At 41.7% G+C, this 18591-nt stretch overlaps 2 protein-coding genes across 3 annotated transcripts in view; both read left to right on the top strand.

Annotated features, from left to right (window-relative positions):
* Positions 1-6630, top strand: part of CLPX (caseinolytic mitochondrial matrix peptidase chaperone subunit X) — a 32105-nt gene extending 25475 nt beyond the window's left edge. For both annotated transcript variants that reach the window (XM_075207649.1, XM_075207648.1), the window contains 4 exons: positions 1500-1799; positions 2285-2377; positions 3978-4084; positions 4978-6630. In XM_075207649.1, coding sequence (XP_075063750.1) covers positions 1500-1799; positions 2285-2377; positions 3978-4084; positions 4978-5068 — 591 coding nt within the window. In that variant the 3' untranslated portion in view covers positions 5069-6630. The remainder of the gene's footprint in view (positions 1-1499; positions 1800-2284; positions 2378-3977; positions 4085-4977) is intronic.
* A 2005-nt stretch (positions 6631-8635) lies between these two features.
* On the top strand, positions 8636-15430 carry PDCD7 (programmed cell death 7). The gene is made up of 5 exons (XM_075207647.1): positions 8636-10835; positions 12148-12286; positions 12964-13200; positions 13971-14058; positions 15094-15430. The coding sequence occupies exons 1-5, from the start codon at positions 8658-8660 to the stop codon at positions 15218-15220; spliced, it is 2769 nt and encodes a 922-aa protein (XP_075063748.1). The 5' UTR covers positions 8636-8657; the 3' UTR covers positions 15221-15430.
* The last annotated feature ends 3161 nt before the right edge of the window (positions 15431-18591 follow it).

Below are 18591 nucleotides of genomic sequence, written 5' to 3'. Positions count from 1 at the left end.
CCCTCTCACGCTGTGTCCCCCTCCGCTGCCCCCCTCTCACGCTGTGTCCCCCTCCGCTGCCCCCCTCTCACGCTGTGTCCCCCTCCGCTGCCCCCCTCTCACGCTGTGTCCCCCTCCGCTGCCCCCCTCTCACGCTGTGTCCCCCTCCGCTGCCCCCCTCTCACGCTGTGTCCCCCTCCGCTGCCCCCCTCTCACGCTGTGTCCCCCTCCGCTGCCCCCCTCTCACGCTGTGTCCCCCTCCGCTGCCCCCCTCTCACGCTGTGTCCCCCTCCGCTGCCCCCCTCTCACGCTGTGTCCCCCTCCGCTGCCCCCCTCTCACGCTGTGTCCCCCTCCGCTGCCCCCCTCCTCTGCCACGCTGTGTCCCCCTCCGCTGCCCCCCTCCTCTGCCACGCTGTGTCCCCCTCCGCTGCCCCCCTCCTCTGCCACGCTGTGTCCCCCTCCGCTGCCCCCCTCCTCTGCCACGCTGTGTCCCCCTCCGCTGCCCCCCTCCTCTGCCACGCTGTGTCCCCCTCAGCTGCCCCCCTCCTCTGCCACAAAAAAAAAAAACACAGAAACTTACCAATCGGGACCCAGCAGCCTCCTCTCTCCTGCAGCTTGTTACTGACGTCGATATTCAGTGACAGCTGCAGGAGAGAGGAGGCTGCTGGGTCCCGGCGCCCGACGGATTGGTAAGTTTCTGTGTTTTGTTTTGTTTTTATGGCTGGCCCGCGGCACCCCAGTGACAGCGCCGCGGCACCCCAGTGACAGCGCCGCGGCGCACAGTTTGGGAACCGCCGGCCTAGTGGTTAGCACTTCTGCCTCACAGCACTGGGGTCATGAGTTCAATTCCCGACCATGGCCTTATCTGTGTGGAGTTTGTATGTTCTCCCCGTGTTTGTGTGGGTTTCCTCCCACACTCCAAAAACATACTAGTAGGTTAATTGGCTGCTATCAAAATTGACCCTAGTCTCGCTCTGTCTGTGTGTGTGTATGTTAGAGAATTTAGACTGTAAGCTCCAATGGGGCAGGGACTGATGTGAGTGAGTTCTCTGTACAGCACTGCGGAATTAGTGGCGCTATATAAATAATTGATGATGATAGGGCTCCTCTGAATAAAAAAATCAAAACAAACAGACTGTAGGCTCAACTTCTTTTAGAACTTTTCTTCCGGTGCTTGTCTCCTGTGATGTTTTAGTTGGGTCAGGCTCAAACTGACATCCTTAGTGTAGTAGGGAGTATCTTTCCTAGTCTTCCCTCTATCCATGCACTCATGATGTAGAATCCTGTCCCTGAACAACACTAAAAAGATGGCTGCGGGCAAGGCCTGATGTGAATGATTGATTATATGTTCTCTGTACAGAGCTACGTCTTATGAGTGGCACTATATAAATAAACGATAATTGCTGCTTCGTGTCTCTTAAAATCGATTTGAGTAAATGTAAAGCATGATGAAACCAGATTTTATAAAAGACATTTATGATATGCCTCTTATATATATTTTTTTCTCCCTTCCTGGCAGTATCTGGGATTTGGCATACCCTCTAATTTGGGCAAAGGTCGTAGAGCGGCGGCAGCAGCAGAACTAGCAAATTCGAGTTCTGAATCTAATGCAGAACAAGACATTGAAGAGAAGGACCGGTTGCTACGACACGTTGAGGCTAGGGACCTCATAGAGTTTGGCATGATCCCAGAGTTTGTGGGACGTCTTCCTGTAGTGGTGCCTCTCCACAGCCTTGATGAGCAGACTCTTATGCGCATCCTCACTGAGCCACGTAATGCTGTAGTGCCACAATACCAGGCCCTGTTCAACATGGATAAGGTTTGATTAGGACTCCTTGCTTTCAAATCTAAAGACTTTATCAGTATTATGTCCATCCGGTGTTTTGTTCTATATAAAAATCTAAAAATGTTGCATCACCTCTGAAAATGTTTCACAATGAAGTCTTTTGTGCGTCTTGTCCTGACTGCCGTTTTATGTGTGATTATGTTGTGCCAATATGCAACTTTTCATGCATCTTACAAATAGACGACCTATTTCTGCCTCCAGAATTTGTATACATTACAAAGGGATGCGGCAGAGGAGTACATGGTGCTCTACTCTCTCTTCCCAAGTTCATCTACACTTTCGCCTTTACAGTCGTTTTATAGACTTTCCTCAATGTTTTTTTGAGGCTAACAATACTTCTTTTAATATGCCATCATTTTAACATTCTGGTCTGTTTACCGGCACACCTAGTTAGAACTCCTGAATAATGTTGCCTTTGAAAGATTTATGACCGTGTTTTTTTTTGTTTTTTTTTGCAGTGTGAATTAAATGTCACTGAAGGTGCGCTCAGGGCCATCGCCAGGCTTGCTCTTGTAAGAAAGACTGGTGCTAGAGGACTCCGCTCAATCATGGTGAGGGGGCTGTGATTCCTTTTCTTCACTGAAGACTATTTTATATATCTTTATTGTGGAAAATGAAGAGCAATATGCATTTCTAAGCCAAGTAATAGTATTTCTTTTTCAGTTTAATAATAGCCTTTGCTGATCACTTTTTGATCTTTGTTTTTTAAGCGATTTGTGTATCTGCAACATCTTAAATAAAATGTTCCCAATTTTTCTACTCTACTGTAAGAGATGACTCCTCTCCATGTTGTAGTTGTAGCCACTTTCTTACTTGAATTTGTTTTGACTTTAAAAATGTATTAATGGGGTGGGGGCAGTCTGTTTTTTGTGCAACTTTCCCAGACTTCCCTTTAGGTATGATAGATAATACTGCTTTATAACACAAAGGAAATCTGTTAATGCTATTCTGAAGTGATACCAGATCTGCTGCTACTGCTCCCAGCTCGACTTGAGAGCAACTTTGTGAATGATTAAAATAGAGAAGCAAACATGCTAAACTATTAAAACTTTACAAGCTAAAGCCTTTATTTATCTCCTATAGCAATCGATGATGCAAACCCATGGTTATAGCTCCTCTTACTTTAGTGTTAAAAAGAGACAACCTTCTCCAGCACACTTCACAGCTTCTGTTTTATATTAGTGTCCTCAGGAGGTGGCAATATTCTCTTGTGTTTTTAACATTTCATTTGTTTATCCCCTCTGGCTGTATTCTGCTATATACAGAGGTGACCTGGCTGAAGTTGCTGTAAGTAGAGTTGGCCACTAATCCTACATCTGAGAGTCCTGTGCTCGCACAAAAGCCTGAATTGTTTCCTGATATTCTTCCTGATAGATGGTTCAGATACATGCAGGTTTCTCTTAAAATTGGCAGTTCTTTGCTACATAGATTTGAGCGTAACAGAAATCCTATTAAAAATCTGCATTCAACTGTTAACATGAGGCCTTTAAGGATAAACTAAATGCTTGATAGTCTGATAATGTTGCACAACAGCAGTTTACTGGAAAGTATGTGGAGCCATGGAGGGTCGCCTACTGGGGGCAAAGGAGTGTCTCCAACTGGAGAACCATGAACTACTGGGGGCAAAGGAGTGTCGCCAACTGGAGAATCGTCACCTACTGGGGGCAATGGAGGGTCGCCAACTGGAGAATCGTCACCTACTGGGGGCAATGGAGGGTCGCCAACTGGAGGGTCGAGACCTACTGGGGGCAATGGAGGGTCGCCAACTGGAGAATAGAGACCTACTGGGGGCAATGGATGGTCGACAACTGGAGAACCGTGACCTACTGGGGGCAATGGAGGGTCGCCAACTGGAGAATAGAGACCTACTGGGGGCAATGGATGGTCGACAACTGGAGAACCGTGACCTACTGGGGGCAATGGAGGGTCGTCAACTGGACAGTCTATTATCCAAGCTAAACTGAAACATTTTTTTTTCTTGTCATTAGCCATGATTTGGTAATTCCTCAGAAAAACATTTGTGTTTTTGCCTTTCTTTGCTTAAGTTATGCATACTGTTTTTTTTACACTTTCAGGTTTTAGTATCTTTGTCATGCTTATATTTCATATTTTCATTTTTATATTTAAGATTTCTTTAATTTTCCATTTTAGGAAAAGCTGCTTCTTGAACCCATGTTTGAAGTTCCAAACTCTGACATAGTGTGTGTGGAGTTGGACCAGGAAGTTGTTGAAGGGAAGAAAGAACCCAGATATATTCGGTAAGAGTGTAAATTGTAAATCTAGCAGATTGCCAAACCAGCAGAATGCTGGGTGCCTGTCACTACTCATGATCTCTCCAAGTTACCTGGGCCAATTTACCGTAGGCATAAAACAGTGGACATGTGGCATCACTTGCAGCATCCAATTGGGTGTGCCTTTTTTTTTTTGCAAGTGATTGAGTCTAATATAACGGATTGTCCAGAGATTACAAAATGCTTGTATTTACAACCTATCTGCATTTGGGCCCTGGATTTGATTCTGAGCAGTGTGTGTGTGTGTGTGTGTGTGTGTGTGTGTGTGTGTGTGTGTGTGTGTGTGTGTGTGTGTGTGTGTGTGTGTGTGTGTGTGTGTGTGTGTGTGTGTGTGTGTGTGTGTGTGTGTGTGTGTGTGTGTGTGTGTGTGTGTGTGTGTGTGTGTGGTTGCTATGCATTCCTCCCATAATCTGAAGACCATAATGGTACGTTCATCTGCTTCAGAATAAATTGGTATGTTGAGTGCTAGCAACAAGCATTGTAAGCTCAATTTGGGTACCGAGACTGACTTGTACTTTTACAATGCTGTGAACTGTGCAAACTGCCTCAATAAATGAATAACCATGTCGCCCACCATCAGCACCTGATGTGTCTCTGGTTGTAAGTTACTTTGACCATGGCCTTTATCAATGTGCTGTTGTATTTCATATGTTTAGGATGAATAGTAAGCTCCTTGACCTAAAAATACCCTAAAAAGTATAATGAGTTCTGCTAATTGTATGGCAAATAAAACAGATTTGTTGCATGTTTTGTTACTCGGCTGTATTCTGTGAAATGTAATCATGTATATTATTCAATGTTCCTGCTCTTCAATGTTCAATACTTCTCTTCTGTAATCCTGACGTCCTTTTCTTTTCCAGAAAACAGAATAGAGATATGACAGAGGAAGACTATGATTCTGGTGTGGAAGAAGAAGCCTGGTCTCGTCAGGCTGATTCAGCAAACAATTAGACTATCAACATTACTACTGTTCTCCTTCAGTGCTAAAATTACATTTCCCATTTAAAAAAACAAAAACAAAAAAAAACAGTTTTCAGTATACTAAACACAGCTATTTTATTACCTGGGAATATTCACTTTGGGAGAACTGAATCACGTGACACATTTTAAGAAACTTCAGATTTCTACAGTAGAAAGCAGTGTTTATACATGTCAGATGGTAACAATGTATATTATACCTGGGGCTTTTATAAGACTAAACTTTGTTAATTCTTAAAATGGTGTATACTGGGACTACCAGACTTTAATTTTACAATTGTGTTCTGTAACCATTGTGCAGGCAGTCACATGTTGGCTGGGCTAAGCAGGACCGCTCACAATCTCCCAACACACGTTTACCTTATTGCTGATAATTCTCTTTGCCGAAGCCTGTTTTTATGTTTTTTCTTTTTGGTTTTTTTTTTTTTATGTCATGTTTAAGAAAACTGAAATAATTTCACATTTGCTAAAGTTTTAGTTTAATTCTCCACTAACAATTTATTTTAAAACTACTACTTATATGGAAATCTGGCTTATATCTTAACCCCTAAGAGCTGATACTGGAGGGAGCTGTTCATACACCCCACCAGCATCAACTGCATTTAGCATCGGGGGATTGGACACAGTGAACATTGGGTGGACCCTTAACCCACGACAAGAAGACTTGCTGCATTCAGGGGCCCCAGTTGAAAGAGCCTGAATTCCGATTGGATCCTGCAGCCGGCTGAAAACGGCATCTTGGTGATTATATTGCCACAACTGGAAAGACCCAAGTAGCCTGCCTGAGAACTTCTCTACAAATTCTAGAATACTATAAACCTGGATGGCACTAACATATAGTAAAGGGATGACTTAGTTCTTCATACATGGTTGCTTTTGTAATTCGTTTCCACCTGGGAATGTACCATATCATGCTGCAGACCCCACAGTAGTGATGGGGTTAATAGCTTTTAAGTTATAGAGAAATGCTTGTCTACTGTATTTGTTTTTGGTTTTTCTTTTTTTGATTTTAGAATTTCAGAGGCTAAATTAATGTCATGACATTCACTTGAATAAACTTCCTCCTTTAGCCAAAATGTTTGCGTAAAATGAACGGACTTGTATATTTTTATTTTTGTGGTTCCTTAAACGAATTAAAAGTGGCTAAAATCTGCCTGTTTCACATGGGTGTTGTGGATCTGGGGTGGTAGAATAGACTGTACTTGAAGTTAAAGTACAAATTGCTTTCTTATATGCTGGCACATGTCAATATATAGTTATTTTTCTGGAAATCAGAATATGATCAGTGTCTCTTCCTAAACACACAGAGGAAATACAAAGCAAAAGATAGTGCATCATTTTTATGAAGCGCACACAATGTGCACCACAAATTACCTTGGTTTGTGTACTGTGCCCAACACAGATTGAAGAAGTTGGGATAGGTGTGTGGAAAGGTTGGTGTAACAGAGGTTCTGTGTAAATGTTGCACAAGTCCAGTCTCCTACCACTAGTCCCACCCTTTTCAATAAAATACTTTTTTCAGTTCTTCTAAAATATTACTGTTTTGCCTTATTTTATATGCATTACAAAAGAGGGGACTGGTCTTGTTATATGGATCACGTGTGTGTGTGTGTGTGTGTGTGTGTGACTTGTCTTAAATTGCAGTGTGCGCTTTTCTGCTGAAGTGAAAAATGGTTCCCATTAATCTAACAAAACCCACAGACCTTTTGCAGAGTGATAAAGGCACAGCAAGGAAAATGAACCTTTTCCATCCCTTTATCTCATCCAATAATATCTCTGTAAAAGGAAATCTTGTTTGTGTATTGCGCTGCAAAACGAAGCTGACTGTGTACTTGACTGGGAATGTGTACACTTCACCTTACTCTTTCACTCTGGATGTGCAATCCTCAGCTCTCCCATAAAGCCATGGGGTCTTGGATGAAATCTAGGTGCAGGTCCAAAGCTTCTTTTGCAATGTGCAGAGGCCTCTTCTTTTTTTTTTTTTTTAATACTGAATTCCATGGATTCTAGGTATTAAAAAAAAAAAAAAAAAACAACCCGCTGTGGTCTGAGTATTTAAGAGAAAAGATCCCTTGTATGTTTTTGCTTAGTTCAACATGGCCTGACGTTTTATTACATATACATGTGTGTAATAAACGTGTGTGTATGTATATTTACTTATCAACCCAAAAATTTAAGGTCTACTGTATTAGCAGTTTTCAGGCAAGTTCTGTCCTGCATGCTTCTGTATTACAGTATTATACAGCCCTGCAGCCTATCAGAAAAAACAACAGGTCAGCAGGAGAGTGGTGGTAGACATAGCAGGACTACACTCCCTCCTGGCAACCCAGTCTTTTTTTTTTTTTTTCCCCAGACAGGCTACATGATATTTATATTTGTATGTGCTGGTACAGATTGCAATATTTATCCATTCTGTAGCAACTACAATTGTTTGGTTTCTCTTACTTTGGGAATAGGAAAGCATATACAGCAGTTTTCTATCTGATTATTGTGCTACATAAGTATTGCTTTTCAGCCCACTCCTATTAGGTCTGTATTATATAAAGACATTAATTGGTATACCTCTTTATTCATTGATATTTTGACTCATATTAATTGAGAGGACGGCGTGTACTAGCAATTATTGCTAGTCTTAACAGTTTGTTACGTTCTTTTCCGGTCATTTTTCCATTTACATCTTTTAATATTTCACTGTTCTACCTAAAACAATATTTTTAATGCATACTAATAAACCTTAAATATGTTTTATATCAATTATATCCGAAGAGTGCCCCAACCAAGACACTTTGGTTCTCCGTTAATTTGAATTTCTGATAATTAGTGTGGGTGCACCACTTCTAGGACTAGGGGCTCCTCAAGAGTAAAAATCTAGTAATTATAGTGTAGAATTAGCCATATCCTAGAGGAGGATATTCCTGGTGCGATATTAATGTGTTCTGTTAAATCATAGGCTACATGATGGCCCAGATATATAAAAAATCCAATGGATCAGCCCATAATGTCAGTGGGGTGCAGAAGCGTGTTAATGTCGAATCATGTAAGTAGCACTTGCAATGAAGCATAACTGCTAATTTATCCAAGACTGAATTTTCGGTTTTGGGCATTTTTTTTATTTTTTTTTTAAAAGAAAACCAAACCCCCATAGAAATATTTTTAGTTTTGAGTTTTATTTATTTTTTTAACTGCAAATTTTGTGTCCTTGTATTTGAGGATTGTGCAACCTCATTGGAGTCTGAGCCAGTCAGTGGTCCTATTTATTCCTTTATGTTTTAAAGAAGCATGCAGAGACGGGTGTCCCAAAGCCCCTTTGCTCACAAAATCATGTCATGCGACTGTGGTTGTCATAGTTGCATGGCAAACATGTTCAGATGCTTAATACGTTTCGGGGTTTTTTGGTTTTTATTTTGCCGTGTTATTTGTAGCCATATGAGTCTCCCGATTGCAATGGATTTCTTCTATACAATTCATACCTCCAGCCGGGAGATGTCGCTGCTGCAGAACGTACAGTCTATTGTCTATCTGTACGTGGTTCCGTCTGCTTCCTCTTCACTTCCCTGTTGTCATGGAGAGCAGACAGCCATCGGCGGGTAGCGGTCCCTGGGATAGGCCGCGCCATGGCGGCTCCCAGGCCAGTCATTCAGCGGAATACCAGCATGGACAGCCGGGGAGCTCGCTGCCTACCAATGCTCCATACACTGCCTCCCGGCAGAGCAGGCCTGGCTCACAGCCAGTCCATCACCCAGATACCCGTGTGGGCGGCAGGCAGCACGGAGCACCGCAGTATACTGTGTATCCGCAGGGTGAGCGGCCAGACCCCTTCCAGCACAGCGCCGGGCAGCATGGAGATTTCCAATCGACCTTTTTCCACCATGGAAGGCCTGATGCTATGCAGTCTGCCATGTCCAAGGACAGGCTGCCGCCCCAACAAGTAATATCTGGGCACAATCCTCATCAGAGCATGCTGCAAGCGCATGAACGCAGTCATGGAGGTCCACAGTCTATGTCGCAGAATGGAGGGCCCCAGACAAATATTTCTCAGCAAAGAGGTGCCCAACAGAGCATGTCACAACAAAGAGGGGGGCAGATTAATATCCCCCAACATGGCAACCAACAGCCTGATTTGAACCGGTTTACAGACAGATGCTCTGGTATCTTCCAACATGTACGACCCCAGCAAATCATGCTTGATTATAGGACAGAGAGTTCTGGTACTTCACATCATGGGGGTCCCCAGCAAAACATATTGGAATATAACATTGAAACTCAAAGCATTGCTCTGGACAGAAATAGTCAGCAAGCCATACCCAACCAAGGAGAAATACCACTGAATATTCAACAGGATAGAGGTCTAGGGTCAACAATATCACTGCATGATGCTCAGAAATCTGACGTGTCCAAGCATGGAGACTTCCAATCAAGAGGTACCCACTTTGGCGGACCACAATTTGGACAGTTGCAACATGACCTCTTGCAACACAAAGACGCTCAACCACACTCCTACCAGTTTGGTGGTTCCCAACATGGAGGTTCATTTTCAGATGTATTGCATCACAGTAATCCCCAGCAAAGCACAATCCGATTTGGTGATCCTAAACCTGGTGTATCTTCTTTTGGAGGTTCCCAAGCTGGAATGTTGAATCCAGTAGTACCTGTGAACAGACCTCAGCAAAATGATATATTTCGCTATAGGGCACCATCTCCTGGTACAGTCCATCAGTGCCCAACACTGTTACAGCCTGTGCCTCCGCAGACCACTCCATATGTGGATAACACAGTTCAAGGCCATCATAACTTTCCTCTTCCTTTTCACGAAAACTTTACCAATCCTTCCTTTCCTGTACCTCCTCCTGTTTTTAGTGGATATCACAAGGAGAGCGATCTGAAAGTTCCACATCTTCAGGCACAAGTTAATGATCCACAAAATGTTTTCAACCAGGAACTACTTAATGTGCAGAGGGGTGACAGGTTTGATAATCGAGACATGTTTAATGTACAGCGAAATGACAGCCATTTGCAGCATGATCTAATACCTGGACAGCTGCCATCTGAAAGGGTAGTTGTGCAGAATAAGCCATTTGGTCAGAAAGATAGGTTTTATGAACATGATGTTCCATTTTTGCAGCAAGACATACCAGATCTGCAAAGAGACCCACATTTCTTGCACCATTCCAGATTTAGTGAGCAACATGGTGGCCCATTTGTTCCCCATAACATTCCCAACCTACAAGTTGAGGACAATGTAATGCTTTTAAATAGGCAAAGTGATATGCCGTTGGAGAAAAATGGTGAAACCTATAAGGACAGCTTTCAGCAGTGGCTATCCAGCTTCCTTGCATGCCAGAGAAAAAAACCTTCTCCTAAACCTGATGCCATTCAATCTATCTCAATACCAGAGGCACATAGGCTTATATATGGTGCTCTTCAACTAGTTTCACAACTCGATTCCTTGTGCCAGACTCTAGAAAATGAGGCTGGGGAATCTTGGACTCGGGATTATGAAAAAGCAAGTGATATTCGAATAGAGCTTGAGAGGAAGCTAAAGGAGCTGGAGAAGCCAGGACATATTCAAAGTGTCAAGAAGAAATTGGATAGGGTACGTAAGAAAAGGCTTCGCTGGCAACGGAGGAGAGAAGCAATGGAGGAGGAGGATAAAGTGGAACAGGAGCGTGCAGCTGAAAAGGAGGCTACTATTGATAGCTGGAGGATGCAATGTATCCATGCAGTAGAGGAGAAGAAACGGGTGAGTATGAGCCTTTGGCCACACCATATTGTCCACTATATTGCATGCATTTCCATAGACCTAAATGAAATATGACTTTCAAATATTTCATGACATAATTTATTTATTTTTTACTTTGGAGATGGAGAATTATAGTTGTATTTGAATGTGTCTGAATATAGGCTTGTGTTGTCTGAATTACATATTGTTATACTGTATACATATGATATTCTATTTTTATCTAGTATTCAATTTTAATGTACAGCTGTCACTCACTTACCTGCCCAATTAAGCTCACAGTCTATTTGTGTGTTTGTACAATTATAACTGCAGCTGGAAATCAAAAATCTTAAACCACAGCATTGACCCCCATATATGTCCGAGCAAACTAACGCTTTAGATCAGGTATCCTAAAATGATCCATCTTGTATTCATTCACTTTGCTTCATTGTAGTGGCCCTCCAAGTAGTGTTCAATTTAAATCTGGTGCTGTGGAGACAGTGTCTAGCTAACGGTCCCATAAATGTAAGCTCCACAAGCCGCTTAAATTGCGGAAGTAACGGTCATGACAGGACCCTTATATTCCTTTGTTCTGGGCAGTGTGCTGATATTTACTAGGACAAGATAACCACACCTGATGTGTCCAGTCTGTGAGCTACAAGAGCAGCAGGCAAGAAGTGAGTGTGCTTGGGGGAGTGGACACCCACCCATAATACTTTGAGAGACTAATGGTATTTTTTGTCAAACATCTGTTCTGTATGGATCACCATTGTAATCACAGAGTTTTTTTTAAAAAAAATCACATTAAGGGTAGAACATGTATAATATATCGCATGGCAATTTGTTATTATAAGTTCTTCAATATTGTCAAAATATTTTGGGTGGCATCCTCTTAAATTTTTGTGTTTTGGGCCCTCAGGCCAAGCTGCAGGGTCTGACCATGTGTGACCTGGATCAATCGATAATATGTGCCTTCCTTGAGCCTTATGCCTCTATATATTTTTCAGATGCATTATTTACCGGTATGTAAAACAAATCTATGAAAATACTAACATCTGAGAAAGAATGTCGTCTTGCAGAATAGAGATAAGGGTTCTACAACACTATGCAGCCCTAACATGGTGTGGTGCTTGTTATGTGTAGTATCAGTAGGACTTAGTTTGTTACTGACCATAAATACATTTGCTGACACTTGTTAACCACGGTTCAGAGTGTGTGTTTTTTTTTTTTTCTTTTGCTGTACCCATTTGAAGGTGCCCACACATGGGGCATTTTTACCTGTGGTTTGTTTCATGTTTTTTTTTTTTGTTTTTCTTGTTTTTTTTTGTGTCAGGAGCGAGAGCTTAAAGCTGCTGCTGACGGTGTACTTGCGGAGGTGAGGAAAAAGCAAAGTGATGCAAAGAAAATGTTGGATGTTTTGAAGTCCTTGGAGAAGTTAAGGAAATTGAGAAAAGAGGCTGCTGGACGGAAAGGTAATATAGCTAGATGTAGAAAAGCTCCAAGCACCCAGCAAATTAACAATCAGAATCATCGTTTGTTCTAAAAGAAATTTGTAGACATTTGATTCAGTATGGTAAGTTGGGGCAGCTAAGATAGATGCAAATTAAGGCCTCATCTGGTGTTAAAATATGTTTATTTACTAGTGCTTTTAATGTTGGTACAAAACAAGTAAATAGATCTGACAATAAAACAAATTGTTTTTAATGGCAGCATCTCTGCATGTTTTTACTTGTGTTCAGACCTGTTGCAGCTCTTCAAGCACTACTGGCCAGAAAAGCACTGGAAATATGACTAAGAGCAGGCAAAGTAGTAGTAGACACAGCCCTTTAACATTGCTCATAGCCTGCACAGAGAGACATCATTACAGTGTCTAATATATATACATTCTTCTGTGCTACGCGCCTTTAAACACAGAGAATATTTGATATCACAGTCCCTTTATGTTTCAGAGAGCGCAGCTTTTTAGAAATGACACAATAATATTCAGCAAATCCTATAGGTATAATAGGTATTTTAAACACAGCTGTTTGGTTATACTGGGCAGCATTTGGCACTGTAGGTGTTGCTTGGACCACAGTGCTACCAAAGCAGCAGTATTTGTTTTGACTACTGATTGTAAGCTAACTTTGCTTAATCTTCTTGTTTACAGGTGTCTTTCCACCAGCATCTGCAGATGACACATTCAAAAACCACACAGACAAACTTAGGACAATGGTCCACAAGCGCACTGCATTATACGATGCAGAGGAGAGAGCCCTTAGAGTTATACTGGAGGGAGAGCAAGAAGAGGAAAGACAGCGGGATAAAGACAAGAGATTGAGGAAGGAAAAAGAAAAAGTCCTGCAAAAGCAGCGAGAGCTAGATTCCATATTGTTTGGAGACCCAGGTGTGTGTCTAGGGAATGCTCTTCCCTACTGTAATTCTACCTGTCTGTCTGTCTAGTCTATCTGTCTATCTCCAAAGGTTTTACAGCAACTAGGTTTATGTCCTATACTATTATAATCTGTAATTTAATTGGGTAGAATTTTACAGCAATATGCAAAGTTGATAGGCAGTATGAACCCTGCCATAAGGATTTTATAGGCTTACAAGATAAAGGAGAAGAGAGGATTTGGTTGCCACTGCAAGGTTTGCATTTGATTACAGTAATATGTTGGTGGAGAAGGGTATGAGTCCGGGAGTAGGAATCTGCTTGGATGTAGTGAGTGTTGTGCCAGTATATTTGAACACATGGAAGGTGCGAGAGATTCTGGTGATCAGAGGTTTCATGTTTGAGGTTCTGCTTGGGAAATGTCTTGCAGGAGTAAATGTGATGAAGGTCAACTGAGTTCATTACATGAGCAAAAAGGACCACTATTTAGAAATAAGGCTGAAGATGTAAGGTGAGGCAATTTTGTAAAGTGCTTTATCAGTCAGTTATAAGCTTGACTTTCTTTTTCTTTTTTTTCATATCATAGAAGGTATAGGGGAGCACCTGCAGGGAATTGTAGAGAACAAGCAGAGAAGATCTGCAAATGGTGGATGAGTCTGGTAGCAGAAGCTTGGATATGCATATGAAAATGTTGTGTAGTGAAAGTATTCATCTTAAAGTTGCCCATCAGCAACTGTGTCTTGTTAATGTTACCATTTTTTCCTTCTTTCCCCCCCTCATCATAGAACCTCTGCCAAATATGCACCCTCTACAGCCGTTCCGTCAGTATTACCTGCAAGCTGAAAACTCTGTTGTGTCGCTCGTCCAAATCCGGTGAGACTGGCATTCAGTTTGAGCACGATAATTATTTTATTGTTAACATAATTTTTCTCTTCCGAGAGCAGTCACATTCTGTCTTTAGAGCTCCATAGACATTTTAAAGGTTTTTCAGCTTTTGGGGGGCTAGGGTGGGTTACTGTGTGGGAAATGGCACCTGATTGGGTGACTGCAGCACTCATTCAATTGATATCGGTCATTTGATTATTTTGCAAGTCACTCTTCCATCTAGTAGCTAGTCACACAGTGGTAGGAAAGAGGAGCAATGCCAACTGTTGCAATTTGAAGACAATCAGACGTCGGCTCTTTTTAAAGATTATTGGAGATTTGATCAGGTTTTGTGATATTATAACCATTTCCAGTACACATTTTGTGCTTTGGTTAAATTTGTTTAACATATCTAAAAGTTTTGAATACAAACTGAAGTCGCTTTGTATGGTTCATTGTGTATGAATATTTATCATGCAGATCTATATGGTAAATCTATTTACATTTCTAGTCCAAAGGCCTAAAGTCGCACTTTTTAGTTTAATCTGTGCCAACCGCTTCTATGCCATAACCATGTCAGGAGGGGTTGGCAGTGGCACATAAGCACTTGGGGTATATAGTTCCTCATATCTAAAGTTTTGAGTGGAATTTCTTAAGTTAAACCCCATGCCAGACGTTTTCTTCCCCAGAATCCACTATGACTATTGAGCTTTCCTCACTTTTGCTGAGAGCGTGTTTTTGGTGGTCAATACAGTGGCAGTCCGGAAAACGACCAGGTTGGTAGGAGCAGGAAGATTTTAGCGGACTCTCTTCCCTCCCGCCAACCAAGTTTTATTACATATAGGTAGCACCACCAGCCATAGCAAGGAGACCAGCACAGAGGCATAAGCATCAAGGGCACTTGCAGGGTCACATGGTATGCCAGGTCCGTAATCTTATGGCATGGGGTAACTTATGATATTCCACTAAAAACTGAAACATTCCGGGATAAGTAACATAGAATAAAGTGCTCAGTCACTCACTTTCGCTCACTCTTTCTTTCAGGCACGCCTGGGATCAGTACTTGGTCCCACCTGATCATCCCAATACCAGCAGTATCCCTCGTGGATGGGTAGTCCCCACACTACCTTCTAGTGACATCTGGGCCACAGCTTTGAAACAAGCAGAGTGAGTGAGCTTTAGAGAAGAATAATGGACTAGTATATGTACTACAAGACTGGACAGAAGGCAAGCAGACACCCCCTGCATATTGGATGCACTCTGTCTGGCTTACATCTATGCTACAAGAGACTCTCCTGAATGTTATGACTTTTGATGAGAGACAATATGTAATTATGGCATTTATATTTATTTAGAAAAATAAAATAAGAATTACTCTTAACTATGTTCTGTGTTTGTATTTTTTCATTTGTGAAGTCAGTTAACACTTTTTGGGCTGGTCAATATCTGTAAAAATTAAACCTTGTTTTTTTTTTTGGGGGGGGGGGGGGGGGGGTCAGAAGACTGATTTTCAAACAATACCTTTAATTTGCTCTGACCTAAAGAAAATCTACACAATGTCCATAAAGTGTTTTTTGGGTTTTTTTTAAACATTTTAAAAATTTGCACTAGAAGCAAATCTGTGTGTGTGGGGAAGGGGGGTTTGGTTCAAAGCTCCATAAATTTATACATTGGTTCTTGCTTTGTCATCAGTCCACCTTTTCAGAACTGCTAAGAGATTTTTTTTTTTTTTTTCATAAGAAGCCAAGATTGGTGCCCCTCCTTCCCATCCCTTGACTTCCCAAATATTTCTGTAGTGCAGTGGGTTATTGTCTGGTGGTCACACATAATCGGCAGACAATAACTTAAGGCTGCACCCCTCTATTAGTCAACCCCTTAATTTCTAGGTGTCAGTATAGGGGAGATGTGGCATTTTTAGTGTCCTCTACCTCCTTCCCTGGATCTTTATTATTATTCTGTAGTTAGTGAGTGAGGAGATAGCTTAGACGTTATCATGTCGGTGTGATGGCATCATTAGCCCCGCCCCCTCTGCCTTTACCACTGACAGGAAACAACTGTGGGGAACAGGCAAATCTAATTTGAACTTCTTTGAACACCCTGTGTGCTGAGGACCAGTGACACTCGTTTACATCTGCCACTTAAACACGTAACTACTGAAATATTTCCTAACTTTTTCGTGAAACAACGCTCCCCTGATCTCTTCTGCTTAGCAGACATACTGTGGGCCTTGTCCTGCAGCCTCAACTTATAATAAAGGAAGGATCTCAACTACGCCTAAACCCTATAAGGTAATCCTAGATTAGGTAAATATGTTTAATTTCCCAATTGTCCCATACAACATATGTATATACTAGGTGTATTTATTACTAACCGAAGTCTATTCATAATGAAAATGATTATGTTTTTGGCCATACGTAAGAAACCATGTAATGTGATGATGAAAGAAGGGACGGCTCGGACCTAAAGGGCCTTTACAAAGATCTGAGACTTAATCAAATACAACAAATGACCATTTATATTTTCTCTTGTGAGTTACTGTCAGCTGGAAAAATCCCGATTTTAAACCTCCATCTTAACACTATGTAAAATCAATTTTATGGTTAAAGAGGGTGTTCTTTCCCCTGTACCCCTGAATATAAGATGCTGCTATACCAACCTAAATCTTGTGGCTGCTATCTGAGACCCCACATATAGATTGATGGGTGGCATGATAACAAAAATCCCTATGAGGCATGAGCTTTGAGAGTCTGAGCGGCAGTGTCTGTATTAAAACATTTTCATTTTTTTTCAGTTTTGAGTCCTGTACCTAGAAGAATAGACATTTGGGGGCATATTCAACTGTCCGGATTCCCCGCCGCGTAAGAACTACTACCGTTATTACGGTAGCAGGTAGCTGGATTTCTCGCTGGATTTTCTTCAGCTCGCGGCTCCTTGAGCGGCGAGCTGAAATCCAGCGAGAAAATTGCAGTAATAACGTTTTTTCCGCGCACTATTACCGTAATAACGGTAATAGTGCGTGGAGCGCAAGATTTTCGGCGTTTCCTCCAACAATTGAATATGCCCCTTGAAGTTGTAAAAAGTGAATCACTCCTGGTGGTTCTGCCCAGTAGCACAAGAACGCTGGGCTCAAGCTCAATCCTTGATTAAGGATATTAATCGACTAGGTCCAGCGATTTTCTTGTTAGATAGCCCAGTCCAGCCCCTCACTGAGTGTGCATGGAAGCTTACCCTGACCATGTTAGTGGGAGCATGCAGTCTATGGGCACAATATTGGACACAGAGGGGACGTCTGAGCTTTACCCTGGCTTCATAATAAAATAGCCATTATCTATTGCCATGCCTTGCCAAATAGACTGATCAATGTCAGTAATGCTACCCTGTGGTGGTGGGATCTGTTTATCCTAATCAGATTTGAAAGTGAAAAGAAATGCTTAGGTGCATATTGGAAGCAAACTGCAGATTTAAATGGTCAAGATATACTAATGTCACTTTGTCAGTCTGAGACTTTGCTGACTGAATTGATAGGTTGTGTGTGGTGTTAGCAGCACAGTTTACTTGTTTAACCACAACTATTGTCTGGTAAGGCAGTACAGAGGATCGATAACTATATGCAATGTTATATATCTTTTATATTTGTTTGCAGTTTGTCAGTTTAACTGTAAAGAATAAAACCCAGTGTATAGCCAGGGCACCATCGGTGTGGAGTTTGTACATTCTCGCTGTGTTTGTGTGAGTTTCTTACTAGTGATCCTGCTTCCTCTGACAATCCCGAAACATACTGGTAGATAACTGGCTTCTGACAGGATGGACCCATGTGTGTCTCTCTGTGTTGTTCATGTGATAGGGAATATACATTGTAAACTGCGCTTACAGGGATTGTGGTGAATGACTATCATCTGTAAAGCTGTAATCCCATTAAAAGTTGTGTACTATGTATATGCTATATAAATAAAGGACACTAGAGGGAGATAGAGTAATAATAGTGTAGACGCACGTGTATATTTGGTGTCTTATATACTGCTGGAAGATTCAGGAAGTGAGGCATGAAAAATGTGGGGATTGGACCTAAATAGCTATCCATTTTGGTTATACCATGCAGCTAAGTAATCAGCAGAATAGTGAAATATAAAACATTCCTGTTTTCAGGATGTATTATCTAACATAAATGTTACTGGCCATGTGGAACATTCTATAAACACACTGATGACCAAGACAACTGCTATTCACATGTGCATGTAAGTGTTTTTATCCTGGTGTTGTTGATATTGTACTGCAATAATGACCTGCCCAATCTACTGTTGTGGACAGTGTATTGTGAGCACTAGTATTAATCATTGGTCAGTATTTGCAGGCGGGCCAAGGATTGCTATTTAATGTTGTGTACGAAATCAAGATCTGGAGGATTCTATAAAGCGAGAATGGCCAGAATCATGTTTATTTAGACATCACGTACTTACTTAAATTAGCATAGAGTCACTGTGGAAGTTACCGGTCGCTCTCCCCCATTTGTGGCATTACACTAATACTTATAGCTTGAAACAA

The sequence above is a fragment of the Mixophyes fleayi genome, chromosome 4 (genome assembly GCF_038048845.1).
Source record: "Mixophyes fleayi isolate aMixFle1 chromosome 4, aMixFle1.hap1, whole genome shotgun sequence".
NCBI lineage: Eukaryota > Metazoa > Chordata > Amphibia > Anura > Limnodynastidae > Mixophyes > Mixophyes fleayi.
This window is presented reverse-complemented; position numbering and strand designations above follow the sequence as displayed.

Excerpts from the sequence above, each read along its gene's own strand:
- PDCD7 (XM_075207647.1), top strand. The coding sequence starts at position 8,658 with ATGGAGAGCAGACAGCCATCGGCGGGTAGCGGTCCCTGGGATAGGCCG. Across the intron at positions 10,836-12,147 it reads CAGTAGAGGAGAAGAAACGG|GAGCGAGAGCTTAAAGCTGC; the intron begins GTGAGTATGAGC and ends TTTTTGTGTCAG. Across the intron at positions 12,287-12,963 it reads AGAGGCTGCTGGACGGAAAG|GTGTCTTTCCACCAGCATCT; the intron begins GTAATATAGCTA and ends TCTTGTTTACAG.